The sequence below is a fragment of the Artibeus jamaicensis genome, unplaced genomic scaffold, assembly GCF_021234435.1.
Source record: "Artibeus jamaicensis isolate MK-2021 breed Jamaican fruit bat unplaced genomic scaffold, CSHL_Jam_final contig_465, whole genome shotgun sequence".
NCBI classification, from domain to species: domain Eukaryota; kingdom Metazoa; phylum Chordata; class Mammalia; order Chiroptera; family Phyllostomidae; genus Artibeus; species Artibeus jamaicensis.
Genome location: NW_026521843.1, coordinates 9,560,316 through 9,580,706, shown reverse-complemented (window position 1 = coordinate 9,580,706; position 20,391 = coordinate 9,560,316). Strand labels below are relative to the sequence as shown.

The window sequence follows — 20,391 nt, the reverse complement described above, 5'->3', positions numbered from 1 at the left end:
ATGCTTTCCAGCAGTGTCATCAGTTTGGCTCAAATAAAATATAAAAACTTCTTACGTGTTTGGACATTTCTCAATTCAACAGTACACTTTTTAAAAGGAAAAAGTCATAAATCTCTTACCGATACAAAATCAACACGTGTCAAAGATTTTATTTACTCATCAATTGAGACCACTAACATTTAGCACAAGTCTACAGGTCAATTTAAGTACCCACTGATTTGTCCTATAAAAATCATTCTGATGACCTGTAAACACCCAGCACCCAAGTCCTAAGCAGTTCTCTTTGTCTTTCCTGTTTTATCCTCGATCCTCTAGCCTTCTAGCCGCTTTTGGCGGCGTGGAATGGTCCTGAGGAACAAAGGAAACCTGATCTTTTACCCCTCCTTGCAGTCAATTTCCGCCCTAGCAGAGAGGAGAGCCGACGAAAGGGGATTAGCCCCGCCCATCCCCCCACAGGCACCGCCCCTGGCCAGCCCAATAATGAGCTGTGCGCAAAGGTCACGTGAGCAGCCCCCCCCCAGCAGTTCTTGGCAAAGGCATCGCTTAGAAAAGTCCTTCTGCCCTTTCTGCCAGCTTTGCGTCCAGTCTCTCTTTTTTGCTATTAAATGCCTGTCTTCTTGTAGCTCTTGTTGCGGAGATAGTGACCTAGCAGGCTACACCCAACTCCAACTACCCTAAGCCTCCGCGGCAACCCTCCCCCTCGAGAGTTGAGGCGAGTTGAACTTCTGATTGGGCCTGACGTCCTGTCAATCTGCGAGTTTTTCCAATCAGAAGTCGAGTCCTCCCAGCTTCCAGCTCTTCCATTGGCTTGTGTGCGGGGGAGGTGGAGAAAGAAGAGAAAGCGAGGTCGCGCGAGAGCGGCGCCCTGTTTTCAGTGCGCAGGTGCGAAGTAGCTCGCAGGGGCCCGGGCCGGGGGCAGGCTTGAAGACGCGTCTTTTGGTTTTGGACACTGACAGAGGTAGCAGAGTTCACCGCCTGGGCGCAAAGCCTCTGTCAGGGTCCCGGCCAAGAACAAGGCCTGCGAGATTCCCAATGGTGTCCATGACTTTCAAACGGAGCCGCAGCGACCGGTTCTACAGCACCCGGTGCTGCGGCTGCTGCCATGTCCGCACTGGGACGATCATCCTGGGGACCTGGTACATGGTAAGGACGGGTGGGGCGGGAGGGTAGGGCCCGGGGGGAATGCGCATGAGCGGGAGATGGGGCGTCCCGGTCCGAAAGGAAGCGAGTGTATGGGGGGGGGGGGGGACTGAAATCTGGGTATTGGGTGGGGCGGGAAGGTGTAGGGGAGCTTCTTTCTAGGGTGCTCCAGTTTGAGGGAGGGGCTGTGTCCAGGAATGAGAGTGCGGGTGGGGCAAGGGAGATTGTTTCTTGGCTGAAGTTAGAGGAAAAGTGGGGGTTGGGAAAGGCAGAGGCGTTGTGGGCGGACGGGGGGCGGGGGAAATGAGAGCGTTGGGTTTTGGTGGGAAGTTCTGGAAATTACTAGATTTTAGCTGTTTTTGTACTTCCGTGATCTGAAGCACCACCCCTCCCCCAACCCTTTCCTGCTCCCTGGATTTGCCCCCCCCCCCCACGAAACAATTAGGAACGGACCTAAATAAATGCTAAATGCAGCTCATTCGGTGTTGTTTCGCCTTAGGGGAAGGGAAAAGGTCCAGTTTCCAAGGCAGTCTGGTTCCTTGACCTTATTTGTTAGAATGTTTGTGATTTCGGCAGGAAGGTTTCTCTGGGCGGCAGTACCATTTGTCGGGATTTACACTTCATCTGCTTCGGTGTAGCGCTACCCCGACGCTTTTCGTATCAGACCCAATCCGTTTCTTTAAGAATCCTTTTTTTGAGAGCCTATTCTATCTATTCTGACTGTATAGGCTAGCTTTCCCTGGATTTCAAGGCCTATGTGATTCTATGTCATAATCAAGTTGGCAACGTTATTGATGGATGGTTCGTAGTAATATTTTGGTGATTTCGTACTATCGTTTCCAGTTATGTGTACATTTTGAAGCTAACTTGCGACTTTTAAATACGTGGTTTTGTTTAGGCAGCTTTAGGCTGTGATGGCTTTTCAGAGGCTTTGACAAACTTCTCTAATGGTCTACGTAGTCACTTTCCCTAATGACTTCGTGATTTATTTTTTGGTGTGGGAGGTTGTGGCATTAGTGACACTGCACAGTTTCTGAGGACTTCAGTTTAATCACAGACATTCTTTTTGCCTTTCTCTGTTCTCATTACTTCCCTACCCAGCGCCTTGAAATCATTACTGTTTGGACAAACACCAGATGAGAATCATCTTCAGTTAAGCAGATAGTGATGCCTGCCTCCTCCCTCCGCCCAGGGGACTGTCTGATCTTATTATTTCTTACTCCCCTGTTTTTACAGCCTTGCTGCATTGGCGAATATTAGAAAAAAACAACAAAACTTGAATGTGCAGGCTTATTTGCTTGTTTCTAAGCTTAATATTTCCTGTACCTTTATATCCAGAATTACCATCTTATTGGTGTAGTTATATCAAATTTCCCTGAAAAAAACTTTATTTTCTGATTTGTAATACTAGACATTGATCAGTTAATGATAATAGCAGCCATTGGATTTCTTTCTTTTATTTCTAATCCATTTTTCTAAGGGTATGAGCCTTAATTTCTTTTGTTTGCTCTTAGCTCTGCCTTTGTTCCCCTAGAAGAATAATTCAAGTCTTCAGAGTACTCAAGCCTCTTACCCAGCCCTGCCTGCCCCCATACCTAGAAGATGGCCTTCCCTCCACCTTTAACTGAGAAGAGAGGAGGCGAGCCTAATAGTCTAGCACTCGTGCCTGCAAATGGAGTCTTTCTCTTCTTTCCTCTATTCGCAGAATAAAGGATTTTTAACTTCTCATGAGGAAGTAGTCACCATTCCATTTTCAACTCTCTGAATGTACTTGGCTGGTTTTCTTTCCAGGGGAGATTTTTTTGATGCTGTGGGCTCAGCTCATAAAAATGTAAGGGATCGCAGGGAAAAGTAGGAATTAACAAACAGCAAAACTCAGGATTCGGGGAGGAAAAACTTGACTGAGTGCATTTATTTTTGCAAAGCAGGGAATGAGGTGTTTAAATCTCTTTCCTCAGAAGCACTTGATGTAGAAACTTTTCACATCTGTTTTTTCCTGTGCTTTAGCTACAGCTGTTCTTACTTTGCATGGACTTTTCTGGTTAGTAGAACTTAGAAATTGCTTAAATTAGTTAATGTTAAATTAAGAGATTTATCGATCATGTTCAGTGCACAGGGCTGTACAGGCGGGTATTGAAGAAGAGTAAATCTTAGGTCACCAGTCTTTTGTATTCCGATTACCTGCCACATGGTGCTCTCAGATGTTTCTTGGCTTGAACATGGCACCTCTCCTCAAGATTTTTATGGTATTACAAAGAACTTTGGAGCACACCTGCAAAATTAAACTTAAGCTACATTAACAGGGGAAGGAGAAAGTGGTCAGATTCTAATCAGATTAAGGACTGGAAAAAGCCATTGTTTTCTTGGTTGCAATTTTGCTGGTGACTTTGAAAAGTGTGGCTTCAGTGCCCAAGTAATATAGGGACTATTTGGGGAGGTATGTAACATTTAGAAAACGAGACCAACTAGAGAAAGTGTAATAAAATACACTAAGCAAAGGATGTGTTCACACAGTTCGTTTTGTGGCTGGAAGCTCCTTTACTAAGACGAGAAAAAACACGGGCATTAGCAAGGTGGAGTGTTAATCTTCTCTCTTCAACCTCCTTGTCCTGATACTCCCCTGTATTTAGGTGGAAGAATATTTATGATTCTCTTCACATTGCCTCTGTGTTGTTTGTAACCTAGAGTTGCAGCCCCTCCCACCAGACAGCATATCAATGACTTAGTATCTGATATCCAGTCATTGCTTTCTAGCAACTGCTTCTCCTGGCCTAGTGTTAAAGCACCTGAAACACTATATACATATAAAGTATTAAGTGTATGGTACTGAGTAGTGCAGTGGGACAAAGAGAAGCCAGAGTCAGTGATATGCACCGGGCTTGAGGTGTTAGTCTTGGGCATTTTAGAGTTGAATGGAGCGTGCCTGACTTAGTACTTGGTTAAGTGATATGTGAGATTTCAGGATGAGCTCCAGTTTAAATTTTGGCATTTCTAAAATGGTTTTCTCTCCCATTTATTAAATAACTTGAAGACGTGACTATTAAACAACAGTTTCTTGTGTGGTATATTCACTGAGTAATGTTGTGTATTGAATGATTAGTGATGGGCTTAAACTCCTCCCGAGGCGCTTTCTCCATTGTTGACAGTGTGCTACAAGAGGGTGTTTTGAGCATTTGGAATGATTTTAGGTCTTGGAAAGATTTCATGTATGACTAATTTTATTTCATTTGGCAACATACTTGATTTTGGAAAGGGCGAACACTATTATTGTCTGTATAATACGAGGTCCATTCTTTGTGAGTGCCTCCAACATAAACCTCAAGTCAGGCAGCAGGGGGAGAAGGGAAGACAGGTTTCCTGAAGCCGCACTCCTTGCCGGCCCTCACCCCTGACCCTTCACATACGAATGGCTTGTTTGTGCTTCGGAGGCGGTCCCTTTCCTCACCGAAGCCTCTCCGTGCCTCTGCAGGTGCTGCTGCTTCGCCCTGAAGTGTTCTTCTTCCCCCAACTCTTAAACCTCACGAAGGAAGATTTCAGAAATACAGAAACAGTGAAATAGTATCAAAATCTCCCATTACTCATCACCCGGCTTCAGCCATTAACATTTTGCTTGCCAATTTTGGTTAATTTATTTTAATTGTTAGCTGAATGGTTAACCTTTGTAAAGTGTTTTGTTGGTGAAACTTTCTTTGCTTCCCAACCAGAGGGATCTGGTTTTCTCACTGGTACCTGGAAAGGTTCCCATATATCTCCTACATGTACTTTTAAAAAATACTTAGGCCACATTAGTATAATTCCCTCTTTCTTATTTTTCTCCCCACACAAGATGTTCTCGAAAGAGGAGGCTGATATGTTCTACTGTGTAAAATGAGTGTGGTAACTAACTTGTTCACAGAACACTCCAAGAAGTCACTAGATCTTTGTTAAATGAATTGTCTCCTACAAAAAAAACAGTAAGAATAACTCACTTGTAATTGCACATGAGGGCAAACAGAAACATGTTTTTTATTGAATTTATTGGGATGACATTGGTTAATAAAATTATATAAGTTTCAGGGGGTCAAATTTTATAACGCATCACCTGTATATTGTGGTGTTTGCTCACCACCCCAGTCAAGCTTCCTTCCCTCACCATTGATCCCCATTCTACGCTCTTCTCCCGCCCCTCCCCCCTCCCCCCCCTCCCCTCTGGCAATCACCTTGATGTTGTCTATATGAGTTTTTTCCTTAATCCCTTCACTAGTTAAGAATTTGAAGATAATTACTTGTGATTTTTATCTAATGAGGCTTTTTGCAGACTTGGGGAGTTGCAGCCTTGGAGTCCCGTGGACCCCCCCCCCTTTGCCTGTGGATCCCCTCTCTTTGCCTGTGTGACCCTTATGGGGATATCCTGAAGCCAGCATGTCACTTTGATTATAGTCTTGTGGCAAAATATGCTGTGGGAAGAGTAAAGAATAATAATTAAAAACAGACACCAGTCCACAGAAGGATCTTCTGTGTGGAAGCCACAGTGAAAAGAGAAAGCAAAGAGGAGTAACTCTTTCCAGGCCTGGTGCTTGTGCGGATCTGATGTTTCTTTGTAACAAGAGAAAGCTAATGCAGCTGGCATTTCCAGTTTGTTTACTTACATAAGACATGCAAAAGGCTTCAGAAATAATGCAAACCCTGTTGTTTGACCCATTAAGTGTGCAGCATCATGCCCACGTTAAGTGGTATGTCTGTTGCCCGTGGTGTTAGCACAAATGCATAGTTGCTGCGTTCTGTAACTACGTATTACTAGATTTAGAAATGGTTTAATTACATTTTTGTTAATTTTCTTCGTTAAATACAATAAAGGGAAAAGTGAATTGGGAATAAATATTCTGGAATTGTACATACTTGCTATTTTCAGAGAAGTTTTTATACCATAAGACTATAAAATTAGTTTTATGTACTTTTTGAAAAATGCTACATGGAACTTAGAAATATCAACTGAAATCAAAAGTGAATAGCCCAGGGCCTGTATTTGCACACAGAATAGGTGTGTACTGGTGAATCTTATAAGGTCACAAGGGTGGATTAGTGTTTTAAAATGTAAGTTGGGTCTTAATGAAATGTGGCAACCTAATGGAGTGTAAGGAACCCAATGAAGATTTGAAAAGTTGTGTGAGCTTTTAATGAAGGAACGCTGAGATTTATTTTACCGTTTCTTGGTCCTTTTGATTAGACCTATGATTTGTTTATTATTTAGGGGTACGGCTCACTGAAATTTGAGGTGTCGTAAATACTAGAAGATAATAATAGTGCATGATTCTGACTTATCTGTGGAAGAGAAGACATTTTTGTGTCCTACATGTGAGACAAATATTTAAGAAGGAAGTATTAGACTTCTAAGTATTTTGAGTGTGTTATTTCCTTCATTTAGGAATTGAGTTTTCATGTTTTTTTTGACATGAGTTTGTTTCTTAGTTCAGAGCTTTCTAACTGTGACTATATTGTGTTTAGCAGAGAGTTTGCTGAATTGATTCCAAGGTGATTTCCCTAAACAGAATATATGACTTAAGTAGCTCTATCTGATTATTCAATAATTAAGTCATCTACTCCCATTAACTCATACCCTTAACACCAGATACACTGGTCACACCCATTGCAATGACAATGGACAATTCAAAAATCAGCCTTCACCTGGGGGCCATCTTTTGCAAATGTGGATTTTTCATTTTAAGGCCTTTCAGGAGTTGAGGGATAAGTACCTTGCCTTTGAGCGGTGCAAGGAGAAAAGGCATGTTACCGAACATTTACTTGGAGAGTTAAGTATACATATTTCATATCCTTGAATAATGGGTTTGCTTTTGCAGAGACCCCTGTACAGGAGTTGCTTAGGAATGTAGTGTGAAGAGGCAGGCTTGTCTTCTGAAGTGTTGGACACGTGTGCTCCCTGCATCCTCAGTGAACTCACATGGGTGACTGTGCTGCTGTGAACCTTTGTTTCCCCATCTGCAAGTGGGCTTTAGTTATATTAACTTCACTTACGTAAATAAGTGAAGTACGTCATTGTACTGGGTATATAGCGTATCTTCAGAAATATTAGTTGATTCTGTACTCGATATTGTGACGTTGTTTAGATCGCCTAACCTTATCTTATTTAAAGATAAAAACTTGGATTGCTTGTCTGGAATGTGTAACGCCTCCAACTGGTAAACACCTCCAGGAAATTTTAAGCCCTGGTAAAACTTATTTGCCATTCAGGGTGGACAGGAAAGAGCTACATAACAGTTTGTTTAAAATACTGTTGATAAGACTCGTGCATTTCTCGAAAGTATCAAATGTTCAGATTTTCCAAAAAGGGGAAGAGAACAGTTTCTGTGAACTTGAGATAGGGAAGCCTGATGCCAGTTCTAGGTGAGGGTTTCTCTGTGAAATCATTAACATCACTGTTTTAAGCACTTAAAGGAAAGGAAACCCGAGTCTGAAAACTAGAGGCATGAATATTTCCTTTTCAAGTGGAGTTGCACACCCCACCCCTCCACCCGGGAAATTCTCCAGATCATTATGATGGACTTTCAGCGAGGTTATTGACAAAGTCTGAAGATGTTCCTCTGGATCAGATAAAGAATTGTCTTCAAATGCAGCTTTGTCCTCCCCCTGTTCTCTTGCTGGTGACGTAGAGGGACTTACTGATTGCATGCTGATTATATCTTCACACGCAGGGTGCTGAGAGATGGGAAGTCTTAGGGTGTCAGAATCTAAACTGAAAAAATCTTGACAGGCAAGAGTGTGATAAGATGACATTTGATTGTAAGTGTGTGCGAGGCCTCATGTTTGGACCTCTGAATGCCACAGTACAGGCATAGGTGGTAGCTTACTGAATCCACCGAGTGTGGAAAGGAATGAGGGATTTTGGGGAGTTACTCTCATTCAGGAAGTTTGGGCCAGTGTGATTTCATGCTGTGTTAGTTGAAACTGGCAGCTAGGGTGTGGGAACCAAGACCCCCGTGCGTGCTCTCCAGGCTCGGCTTAGCTCATTTCAGTGGTGTGCCCAGGACACTGGGGCGGGCGTATAGGTGGGAGAGCGAAGAGGAGTTGGCGGGCAGTGTGCTAGGGAGAGCAGCAGGGGCAGTGCCCGAGTGTTTATTCTGGAAAAGACCTGTCTGGAGGAGGCTCGTGTCAGCTGCTGCTGGGTGTTGGGGGAGCACTTGCCCCAAAGGGGGAGCAGATTATCTCCCAGGGTAGAATTTAGACCAGTCAGTGCAAGTTCAGTGACACAGTCAGAGCTCGGAAAGTCTTTAAAGCTGTTTAGTCTTTCATAGGAAGTCAGGAAGTAGTAGTTCTTTATCTCTGGATGGGAGATATTTTGAAGGGGTTTCAGGCCTATCTGGTGGGTCATTACACAGTTCGGCAAAAATAGATTTATAGTTGTGAGTGATGTTCTTTTGCATTAATTAAGCTCTTGTAATAATCTTAATTTCCATGTCTTTTCCCAAATGAACAACTGTAAACCCACCACTTCTGCCCACCCCTCCGTGTTTATCCGATGGCTATTAACAGTTGTCTGACGGATAAGTACATTGGCTGAAATAGCTTCTTCAAAATCAGAAATTCTGAGATTAGTATATAAATTTGTGAATATGAATGATTTGTAACGATCCCTTATTTTTAATTTCTATTGTGTCGAATCAAATGAATCCATTATCTTTGATATGTAACAATTAAGTTTATACTTTAACTTCATGAAATGTTTATCTTAAAACTATTCTTATTAGCGGTATTGCATATTTTATCTCACAGGTGGTCTCTAGTTTTATGTCTTCAATGAAAAAATTTTAAGTATGGACAACATCTCAAGGTTGTGCTGAAGACTGGCTGCTTCCTGATTAATAATGTAATTGATAAAATAATGTCTTTTTGTAGGTGGTAAACCTGTTGATGGCAATTTTGCTGACCGTGGAGGTAACTCACCCAAACTCGATGCCGTCCGTCAACATTCAGTATGAAGTCATTGGCAATTACTATTCAACTGAGAGAATGGCAGGTATGTTTTCAGTTGGAAAAGTCTCCTGTGAATGGCCTGCACGTGCGCGCACGCACGCACACACACAGATGCAACTTGTTACTTAGAAGAGGATTAATCATGTTTGAGTTACTCTTGTTGCTGAGGCAGAAAAGTGTTTTGTGGGTTTTTCAAAGATACTCAGTGACGGTTGTAATTGAGCATTTTTCACCAGGAAATGTAACGGACCACTGGGAGATTTTTGAGGAGTGGGTGTTGTGTACTTGGACTCCTGTTGGTGCCGTGGTGGTCAGAGGGAAGGAGGAGTTACAGGAAGACACAGGAACATACAAGGAGGAATTGTTTGAATGCTTGGTGATATCTTTTGCTTAGGGTCACAATTCTAAATTTGTTTCTTTTAGATGAAGAAATACTTAACAGTGGAATTAAAAGAGAGTAACCCTAGGACATTTATGGAAATGATCCTTTTAAACCTGTTTATTCCTTGATAGCAATATTTTCACTATTTATTTTCTTCTACAATACGGGTATAGAAAAATTGTAGTTAAAATTTTATATTATAAATTATGTTAGAGATTTAATATTTGAACAGAAAATTATGCCTCAGACTTTTCAGTGTGAATAATTCCTGTATGTGGACTTAATTTTTTTTTTTTCACTTCAGAAGAATGTTCCCAGTTCACCTGAATGTGTTATATACATAGTATCGCAGGATCTTAATGCTCGTTTTTAGAATTACTGGCTTTTCCGTTAGGTTTATGACCTGCTCTCCTCCGTTTATGAAGTCGCTTTTTAAAAAATGCAGTGGCTGATTTCAATGACCCGTGGCCCACAGGGCGGACTCTGTTTCTGGGAGCCCGCGGCCTCCCGTGGGTGCCCATCAGCCACTGAAGACACTAGGACTGTTCACAGTTTTCACAGTTCCTCTTGGAAAAATGAGTGTCCTGGTTGTCTTCTCAAAGATGCAGTGTAACCCTTTAATTTTGCCGTGAAATGTGATAGAAGCGCTACCAGGAGCTTTAGAAACATCCCTTCCGACACTTCTTTTGAGTAGTCTGTTTTTACTTAAAAATCCAGGATAGAATGGTAAATAAAACGTTGGCTTCTAATGGCCGTCTTTGGTATTTATAAAATTGTACTTTAGGCTGTAAGATGTCATTGAACCTACTCATGCCAGGCTGTTCCCCCGTCACGTGTGTTTCTCTTGAAGTCAGGGAGTAGGAAAAGCCAGTGTTACCAGGTTCCTGCAGGTTGTCCAGTGGGCTCCGAGCCTTGGCCCGAACTACAGGGGCGAAGTTGCCAGTGTTCTGCATGTTGCACCTGCTGTCAAGAGAATCAGATGTATTTGTTACCGATTTTTGTTATTTCTTCCAAAGCCATTATTGTTGAGACAATGGTCATGTGATAGTTTATGTTTCTTTGGAAGTTGAAATTTGACTTTCCTACAGAGCCAGTGTTAAGTGGCAAATTAATTTCTGATGGGTGGCCTGCTGATCAATTTCAAATAATAGGGTTTGGGATTAGTTTTTTTATCAAGTGAACAGGATATGTATGCGGTATATCTAGAATACTGCTGCAACATATACAAGCTGTTTTTCACATACAAATATCATCCTTATTTTTACTGACCTTGCTAATGGGTAAACACTTACTTTTAGTGATGTTTTTACTCCCTGAAGGAGGTTCCTGAATGTGTGGTGAGTGGAAACCTGAGGTTCATAGGTGGGCATCTGGCTTCATACTTGTTTGCTTTATTGATTCGCGAATACTGGAGTATCTCTTATTTCAGTAAATGTATACATAATGTAAATGTTCTAGGCTTTAAATGTATTTCCCACCTGCCACCTGATTTCTTCCCATTTTGCTGTTTGTTGCTCCAATGGAAGACCTGGAACTTCACTTTAATTATTTTAATACTGTAAGAAATCAAAGTAAAAGTGTAGTCTTCCATGATAGACTCTTAAAAGTAGATTGTTTAAATTACCAGGTTTTCCTCCTAGTTCTTACTAAATCGTTCCCTCTAAGTGCCATTTTGCACGCTGCAGCAAGGAAGCCCTTTCAGCCCTTAATGTTTAGCCCTCCCGTATCCTCCAGGAAAAGTTAGAGAGTGTAGTGCCAAGTACTGATGATGTGTGTACTGCCAAGCGACAGGATGATGAATAACAAGTATCCAGTAACATGGATATTCAGCAGGGACTCTAGTCATTCACCATTAGTGCCTTCACGTTCTTGGTGTCAATCCAGAGTCTCAGAATCAACATTAGATTTGTAGTAAGAAACTCACCAAGTCACGTGTGGTTTAGTATTTTTTTTGAACTACTTGGGTGTTTTGTGAGAAAGTTCGTGAATGTGATTAATGTGGAGAAAGGGAACAGTCTGAGAAGGAGTTGAGGAACAGAGAACTTTTTATTCTAAGTAAAATATTTAAGTTAATATTCAGAGTCGGTTTTAGGTACTATTTTTACTTTAACTCTGTTTATTTTTAAAGTGTTCTAAAATAATGTTGCTACTCTTATTACCATGTTTGAAACTAGTAAGATGAAAATAGAATTTTCTTACCATACCATTTGGATATGTCAATATTAAAAGTTCCTTAAAATTGTCATTGTCAAATTTAAGGAGTAGTTTGACTTTTGAGTGAACAAAAGAATGATAATTTGGTGCACTTGTTAGAGTATTAGCAAGGAAGCCAAGGTGAAGCAATACAGAGCAGTGAGTTTGGGTGTTGGGGTGGAGAAAAGAGGGGTTAATTAACGTTCAGCCTTGAATTTCAGATTGTGTGTTTTACGTAAGCCAAGAGGGGGCATCTGTAGCCCTTTCTTTGCTTAATACATGTGTCTTTGAAGCAAATATACCAACCAGTCTTGCCCTTCAGATGAACCCTGCTCATCTCAGAGGACCCAGTGTGTGCTATTTATTTGATACAGTTTTTTCTGATTTTCCAGGCCAAGCTGATTGTTTCTGCTTCTGTTGTAGCACTTGCCACATTGAATTGTAATGATCTGCCCACACCTCTTAGACCAGACCCTGGGCGGGGATCTGTCTCCCTAGCAGGGTGCCTGGTTCACGTGCCAATTTATTAGTAAGTGTCAGTGAGTTGTAGCAATTTAACAAACAAGAAAACAAAGTTATGAATTTCTTAGGCTTCATTACTTAATGCTGAGGCAGATGTTTTTAAACCTTCTTGGCCTTAGATTTCTTTCATAGCCAATCTTAAAAATTCTTAGATGTTTGTAAGCTAGGTTCAAAATGTTACTTTGTCATGAGGAGTTTTGTTCTTTTTATATGATAGCTTAATTAGATTTTGGCTTTTGTTTTCTTAGATAATGCCTGTGTTCTTTTTGCTGTCTCCGTTCTTATGTTCATAATCAGTTCAATGCTGGTATATGGAGCAATTTCTGTAAGTATTCTGTGTGTTCAGCTTTCGGAGTTTGAGCTTTACTGAGCAGCACTTGGTGATTTCCCGTATGTGACGTGATGTCCTGGTCACTCTCTTCTTCAGTATCAAGTGGGCTGGCTCATTCCCTTCTTCTGTTACCGGCTGTTCGACTTCGTCCTCAGCTGCCTGGTTGCTATTAGCTCTCTCACTTACTTGCCGAGAATCAAAGAATATCTGGATCAATTGGTAAGTGTGGATGCGAGTTAACTTTTTTATTCTAACTAAGATATTTAAATTGATATTCTGAGTCAGTTTTAGGTACAATTTTTATTTTAACCGACCCTATTTATTTTTAAAGTGTTCTGAAATAATATCACTGTTCCTAACTATCATGTTGAAACTGGTATGAAAATAGAGCATCTTCTTACCATACCATTTGGATAATCCAAGATTAAAAAATGGTCATTGTAAAATTTAAGGAGAGTAGCTTGACTTTTATTTTGAGTAAACTAAAACACTGATAATTTGACTTACTTGGCACTCGTTAAAGTATTAGCTTTTTGTTTTTGTAGGTATTCATAACAAGTATTTGCCTACTAGATCCTTCATTCTGTTTCAGGCAAACTGCTGGTGATGAGTGGTATAGATAGAAAAATACCCCCCCCCCCCATGCGCAGCAGTAAGTTAACTGTGAATTTGGGGAGTCAAGACCATGAGCATGTGACCTGGTAATGAACTAGAGCTGTCACAGCTCGGTGGTAAATGAGGAGCTCAGGTTAAGTGCCATGTGTGGAGGGCCAGGGGACCCTCTGGGCCAGAGGAGGGTCTACAAGGAACTGTGGGGTCCAGATAAATGCAAGTCCATTTTTAAAATTCTATCTTTTAAGCATGTTCTCCCCACTTTCAGATTTTTTTGCCTGGTCCATTTTGCATACCACCAAATTTATTGTTCATTCAGAAAAACATATGTCGATGGCTTCTTGCGTGCTAGGGGCTCTGCTTGGTCCTGGGGGTAGGTCGGTAGAATGTGCTTTCCGTGAAGGAATTGGGAAACCGACCGCAAGTTGACTGAATTAGAATTGCGATGGGAGTGTGCAGGAAGTGTGCAGGGTGCTCTGTGAGCGGATGGTACACAGGCCTCAGCCCTGGGCTGGGGAGCGAGGTTAAATTCCACGCAGGAATGAAGATAGGGACGGGACAGGAGAGGTGTTCCAGGTGAGAGAGGCGCCTGGGAGCGGGAGGAACGTGCTTCCGGGGACTGAGCGGTGACTGGTGGCCGGCACACAGTGGTGAGGGGAGGGCGACAGCCTCTGCTGGGGCTGCAGAGGGTCAGCCAGGGCCTGGTGGTGTGGTCAGTGGAGTCGAAGGGCGGTTTTCGCTGATCATGTCGTCTCTGGGACACTGTGAGTCTTCTGAATAAAATCACAGCATTTCCCCTCACGGGCTGGATCCATTGTGTGTTTGCCCTTTTTACTTACAGAGGAAGGCCTAAACAATTTTGTCTCCAGGAGACACTTAGCTAGGATTTGGGGTGGTGTGTGCGGATTTCTTTGTTCTCTCCTTTTTAAAAAGTCCTTTGGGATTTCTTTGTGCTGCTTTTTTATGAAAACGGGAGATTATTGGTGTTGACGTGCCCATTAAGAACGTGTCAATTTAAAACAAGTAAACGAGCTATATAGAAGAACGTAAAAACGGGTTTTCTGTTACTCCTTTCACAGGCCCCTCTGGCTTCTCCCTGTTCTACTCAGTTGGTCTCAGCCTGGGAGGTGCTTCCTCCCTCGGCCAGTTGGTAAATCCTGAGTGAAGTGGCTCATGGAACGTAGATACAGACATCAGCACTGCCTGACTTAGTGACCCAGGGACAAGTTTGGAGTTCTGTATGGGAGATAGTATTTTTCCAAAGGCCAGAAAGATGTTTAAAATAGTGAGAAGAAACAGCTTAATTTAGACCCTTACGAATATTCTGAATATTCAAACAGATGTATCTTAAGTGATCAAAAACATGCATTAATGATGAGGCGTGTAAAAGTGCTTTGAATTAAATTCTGTTTATAAGTTTTTATTAGACTATCAGTTCTGATTTTCTTGCTGTTTTTGTGTTCATATCATGCTCTTCTAGGTCACCTCAAAATGCAAGTGCTATGGGTGAACTAACGTGTGTGTGTGTTTAATAAACCCCATTTCTTGGAGCAGTTCTAAGTTCACAGCAAAACAGAACACAGGACAGAGAGTTCCCATATACGCCCTGCCCCCACCCCTGTGGCCTCCTTCACCGGCCCCATCCCAAACCACAGTGGTACATTTGTCACAGTCGTGAACGTCATTGTCACCTAAAAGTTACAGTTTACATTAGGTTTCATACTTGGTGGTCGTTCTCTAGATTTGGACACGTGTAATGATGTGTATTCGTAGTATTGTACAGAATGGTTTCACTGTCCTAAAAATCCTCTCTGCTCTGCCTCTTTATACCCCCCCTTTTTTTTTAATAGCCTGATTTTCCGTATAAAGATGACCTCCTGGCATTGGACTCCAGCTGCCTCGTGTCCATTGTTCTTCTGTTCCTTGTCTCCTTCATTATTTTTAAGGTGAGTGTCTGGCTGAGCGTTTGGGGGCCTGTTGGACCGTGACCCTGCCCATCTAACCCCCCCCCCATCCCCCTAAAGTTCACAGTAAGTGGCAGTGTGGATTTTGACACAAAGTAGGGAGGGTGCCTGGGGAATGTCCTCGCTCTTGTGTTCAGAGAGCGGTTGGAGATGCCGGAACCCTTACTAGGTAAGGGTCTCCGTATTGTTAGAAGTGGTTTATGATTTGGATTGGAAGTCAGCCAAAATCCCCACGGTTCAGAAACGGACCGTCTTCAGCACACTGGTCATCAGACCTGAAGCCCCAACTCTGGTGTTCCGTGAAATGAGATGGTGGACCTTGTGACATCAGCCCTGGCTGGTGTGGTTGGGGCATCGTCCGGTGACTGAAGGGTTGTGGGTTCGATTGCCGGTGGGCACAGACCTGGGTTGTGGGATCCACTCCCCAGGCTGGGCGCATCCAGGAGGCAGCCAGGCTGTGTTTCTCTCTCGTGTCCATATTTCTCTCCCTCCCTCGGATGAGGATTTAAAAAAACAAACCCTGAAACTTGTGACATTTAGGTGGGAGCAAGTGGGGATGGGGCCTGGCCTGTGCTGGGTCCAGGTGAACGTCAGTTTCATTCTCTGTAGAGGAATGGGGGGCGGGGGCATCAGAAGTCCCCTACCTTAGAACATGTGGTCTGTTGCATTCTAGCATTTGTAAATTCTGTTTCAATTCTTTTAGGCTTATCTAATCAACTGTGTTTGGAACTGCTATAAGTACATCAACAACAGAAACACACCGGAGATTGCTGTGTACCCTGCCTTCGAGGCGCCTCCGCAGGTGACTGACCTCCTACTGTACTTAAACTTGGCTAGCCATTATTGAGTGTTCTCAAGAGCCTGGGTCTTGACTTTCTCATTAATGCCATGACTGGTTTAAGGCATGAACAGCTTAAATTCACAAAGATTAAGCATTTCCCGGTTGTAATACTGGGTATATGGTCAAGAGACAGCCTGCACTACTGATCTCATTCAGTTTGGGTGTTAGGTTGGATTCGTAAGTGGTTTCCGAGCGCATTGCATTCTGGGGGGAGATTAGGCAGGAAGCAACAGTGTGACCCATGCCGGGCCCGTGGCTTCTGGAGCTTCTGAGGACAGAGGTACCATCAGTTGTTTTGCTTTCAGAAACCATGCATGTGACCCCAAAGAGAAGCTGGTTTTCTGTGGGGATGTGAATGAATGGGTTCCATGAATCTTTTGGGGATGCTTAACTCTTGGGGCCCTCTGGTTGCTACTCTACTCTGGGCAGGTTTTCAGCATGTGGAGTGGATGTGGCCAGTGCAGGGCTGGCCTGATAGGCTTAGAATCAGGTGAGACTGCTGTTCCCCCACATAGATATGCCCTTTGCCCGGGAGCAGTGATACGAGTACTTGATGCTTTGACTGTAGTGGTGATGAACTCAGGTGCAGCATCTGATTGGTGGCTTCCTTTAGCATGGGTCAGCGGGGCCTTACACTGGGTTCTCTACTGCCTGGGGTGTCGTTGGCACCACTGGTACTTGATTAGTCACGTGGGGAGGGCAGGGGAAGCAGAAGCACATGCTTCCTCTCGGTATTTTGGTAGCCCCTCGGGGTCAGTTCAGAAGCAACATACTGCCCTTCCCTCCCTCCTTTCTTCCCCTCACCGTCTCTAGCAGTCTTAGATCAGGTGTCTCACTAGCATGTGAAGTTCAAGGTTACTAGTCAGTCCTCACTCGGGAACTGCTTAGCTGACAGTTTCTCCAGCTCTTCTCTCTGGGTTCATATGCCCCCACTCATGAAAATCTGACAGCCGAATTATTCCAAGTAGGACTTTAAAGGAGCATTAAGTCTGATCGAGTTTTTTTCTCTCCTCAGTATGTGTTGCCAACCTACGAAATGGCAGTGAAGATGCCTGAGAAAGAGCCTCCGCCTCCGTACATACCTGCCTGAGGACACTCTGCCTTTGTCAATAAACCCTAGACCAGCTTTTTGTCTTGTTTATTTTACAGAATGCTGCAATACAGGGCTCTTCAAACTTTTTTGATATAAACTACCTTTTCCTTTGTTTAAGCATTTATTTTCAAACACTAACAAGCTCTTCGGACATCTATGAAAAGTCGGCTTTTAAGTCTGTTACATTTTAGTAGGTTTTGAAGACAATCTAGGAGAAGCGAGAGCAAAGTGCCATTGTTTGCCTTTCACTGGGGGGTGGGGAGGGGTGTTCTCTACACATTTCCTTTTTTTAACTTTGCACTTTCTTTATATAATAGTTTGCATTTCGGTTATTGGCTGCCCTGGATACTTTCAGGAGAAATGAATAAGTAATTCAGGGTGAGTGAGTTGGGTATAAGATCTGAAGTTTTTAGCTATGAAAACAGGAAAAAGACTCAACATTTTAACTTGACTGTGGAAGATGATAGTTGCATGTTTCCAGTTTGTATGTGTTTTCATCTTTGTGATAAGATGCTTTAATAAATCTCTTAAAATTTACTGTTGTCATTTTTTAACAAGTCTATTACTCTTTTTGGTAGCTAAAACCTAACATTTTCCATTATAATAAACTCGGACTGCCACAGTTTTTGATAACTTTGAGACTACAATGCTATACTTTTTGTTAGAAAGCATTTCTTTAATCCAGTAACTCAGAAGTATTGTTTGAAGTTATGGAGAGGATAGTACTTGAATCACAGTCCAGAAATTAATGGTTTGATAGAAAAATTATATGGGTTGTATAGCAAGCTTATGTTTTTATGTTGAGATAGTTGGGTAATGAATTCATGAAGAACAGTTCGTGTTAAAATGTACCATTTGACCTCCAGAGGGGAACCAAAGAAAGCAGAAGCGAACTGCCATTGACAGACCCCACTGCTAAAATTGTCTCCTGAAAATACTCCACTTTGCATCTTGCTAAGACTGTGGCAGTGAGAATGCTTATCTAGTATGTTGACAAGTGTATATGACGTGTTTTTAGAAGGGAGAACAGGACTCTTTGGCTGCAGCCTCGGGAACAGCTGCCACCATGGCTGCCAAAATACGAGTGAGCTGTATGTAGAGGCGCGACTTCTGGTTGGTGTGGCTATTTCTGTCTCAGCTGCTGACAGCGGGATGTCTTCAGGAAATGCCACAATTGGGCACCTCGTCCCCAGCTTCAAAGCTCCATCTGTGGTGCTAAATGTTCGAAGAGACCCATCTGTGTGACTGCAGGGGAAGGATGGGCTCTCCCCTACCCTCCTGACTTTCCCTTTGTGTGCCCCACGAAGATGCTTGCTTTCAGTGCTCGGCCAGAAGAATTGATGAAACTCAACTGCCAAGTGGTCAGTGTGTCTGGATTCTCTCCTCTGTCACCTAGCATGGATCAACACACCCAGGAAACGAGGACTGGGAACCACAACCATTCCCTTGGTGACAGACCCGAAGTGCAGTGTTACTTAGGTCTGTGGGGTCTTAAAAGGCCGATAGGAGCATTGTGGTCATTGACACTAAAGGTCGCCTTCAACAGATCTCTGATGACTTCCCTGCTGGCTGCCCTGTGGATGAGCCAGACTGGCTCAGCCTTTCCAGTTCACTGGCGCACACGGGGGTGGTGGGTGTCCCTATGGTTGGAAACCGGCAGTGACGCCATCAAACCTAATGTGCAGAAGAGCAAGGAATATGGCTTAAGCAGAAGTGAGCACTGGGCCACTTGGGGGTCCTTTGACAGGACTGCCATGAGAACAAAACCTGCTTAAAACATGATCTTTAGCCCAGATGTGATACGGGACAGGCGAGGCCTCTTCCTCCAACAGGGGTGTCCAACCTGTGGCCCGTAGGCCACGTTTGAGGAATTTTTTTTGCTTGTCTGTGGTGTTGGATACCATGAAAATTATTCACGGACCTTTTTTTTTTTTCCGGTGAGTTTTTGTGTGTTTAATGTGTGGTCCAGAGGCATGAAAAGGTTGGATACCTCCGTGAGGAAATGTCCTGAATGTAGGGAGCAGGCCACCTGATGGGGCGGTAGCGGAGTATCCCCTTTGGTGGTTTGCAGTTTCTGTTGAACTGGTGGGGGGAGGGGAGTATAATAGTATCTGAGAGTATTCCCAGGTTTTGGTAGTGGGAGATGTTTTAGTGACTGTGGTTCTAGAATATTTCAGAGTCCCGGATGACTTCTGTGGGCCAAGTTTCACTGTTTCTGCACAAAAACTGAAATGGAAGTTTCACGAGAGATCCACCAAGTTTTCTCATTGTTGGTTTAATTCTCAACGGAAGATATGCTAAGCGACATTAGGTATTAACCCAGCTGTTAGTAGTTTTTTTCCCTTGACCTCATGGGACTCCTTTTAGTGTTGGGGGTGGTGCAGATGCAAAGGAGTTTGCCCACTACCCACAGACACTTAACACTGGGTGGTGTTCTTACCAGTGGGGTGGAGGTGGTGGGCCATGGGTACATTGGAAGCAGATGTGTCTTCTGGAAAAGGATGCTGACCTTCAACTTAATAGGGAACAGTCAGTGTTTTCGTCCCAACCATTTCTTTCAAGGAAGGGGAGAAATTGTGATTCTAGGGGTCATTTTTCCAGTAGAGGAAAATCTGTTATGTAACAGTTAAATGTCATAGTGAATGTGCCCAAACTGTTTGCCTTGTTAGTGGTTTCCCTTCTGGTGCTGGGGGGAAGCTTTAGTGGGTTACTTAGTGTATTTGGTTCTAAAGTTCAGGTACAGATAATGTTGAAATCTTCAGTCTTTTTTTTTTAAATATATTTTTACTGATTTTAGAGAACCCGATTTGTTCCACTAATTTCATTCATCGGTCATTGAGTTTAATACTGTAGGGCAACATTGGTTAATTACATAGGTGTAAGGTGTGCAATTCTGTGATTCATCAGCCACATGTATTGTGTGTGCACCACCTCAAGCCATGTCTCTGTCACCATGTCCCCCTGAACCCTCTCCTGCCTCCGCCCACTCCCCACCCTCCGGTAATCACCATACTGTTGTCTGTCCGAGGTTTGTTTTTTAAATCCCTTTACCTTTCCCACCCAAACTGCCCCCCCCCCAGGGGTTAGAACCTTGTTTATTTTTATTCTCTTAATACTATTTAGAGAGGGAGAAAGAGGGAGAGACACATCGTGTCTCTGGTGCGCCCCCTACTGGGGACCTGGCCTGCGGCCTGACTGGGAATTGAACTGGCAACCCTTTCTTTGGTTGGCAGGCCCGCGCTCAATCCACTGAGCTACACCAGTGTCGTTAGGTCGTTAGTATTTAGTTCATTAGGTTTTGTTTGTTAGTTTGTTGAGTCCTTAGATGAGTGAAATCATGGTATT

At 43.2% G+C, this 20,391-nt stretch overlaps 1 protein-coding gene across 1 annotated transcript; it reads left to right on the top strand.

The window, feature by feature from the left end:
• The first annotated feature begins 860 nt into the window (after positions 1-860).
• On the top strand, positions 861-17,583 carry LAPTM4A (lysosomal protein transmembrane 4 alpha). Its single transcript, XM_037151773.2, has 7 exons — positions 861-1,143; positions 9,031-9,151; positions 12,454-12,530; positions 12,633-12,755; positions 14,999-15,094; positions 15,816-15,914; positions 16,969-17,583. Exons 1-7 carry the CDS (start codon positions 1,033-1,035, stop codon positions 17,041-17,043), a joined length of 702 nt encoding a protein of 233 aa, XP_037007668.1. The 5' UTR covers positions 861-1,032; the 3' UTR covers positions 17,044-17,583.
• The last annotated feature ends 2,808 nt before the right edge of the window (positions 17,584-20,391 follow it).

What these genes read in the sequence shown, in the direction of transcription:
- LAPTM4A (XM_037151773.2), top strand. Translation starts at nt 1,033, where the DNA reads ATGGTGTCCATGACTTTCAAACGGAGCCGCAGCGACCGGTTCTACAGC. An exon ending in TCCTGGGGACCTGGTACATG is followed by an intron (nt 1,144 to 9,030) that starts GTAAGGACGGGT and finishes GTCTTTTTGTAG; the next exon opens with GTGGTAAACCTGTTGATGGC. An exon ending in CCTTCGAGGCGCCTCCGCAG is followed by an intron (nt 15,915 to 16,968) that starts GTGACTGACCTC and finishes TTCTCTCCTCAG; the next exon opens with TATGTGTTGCCAACCTACGA.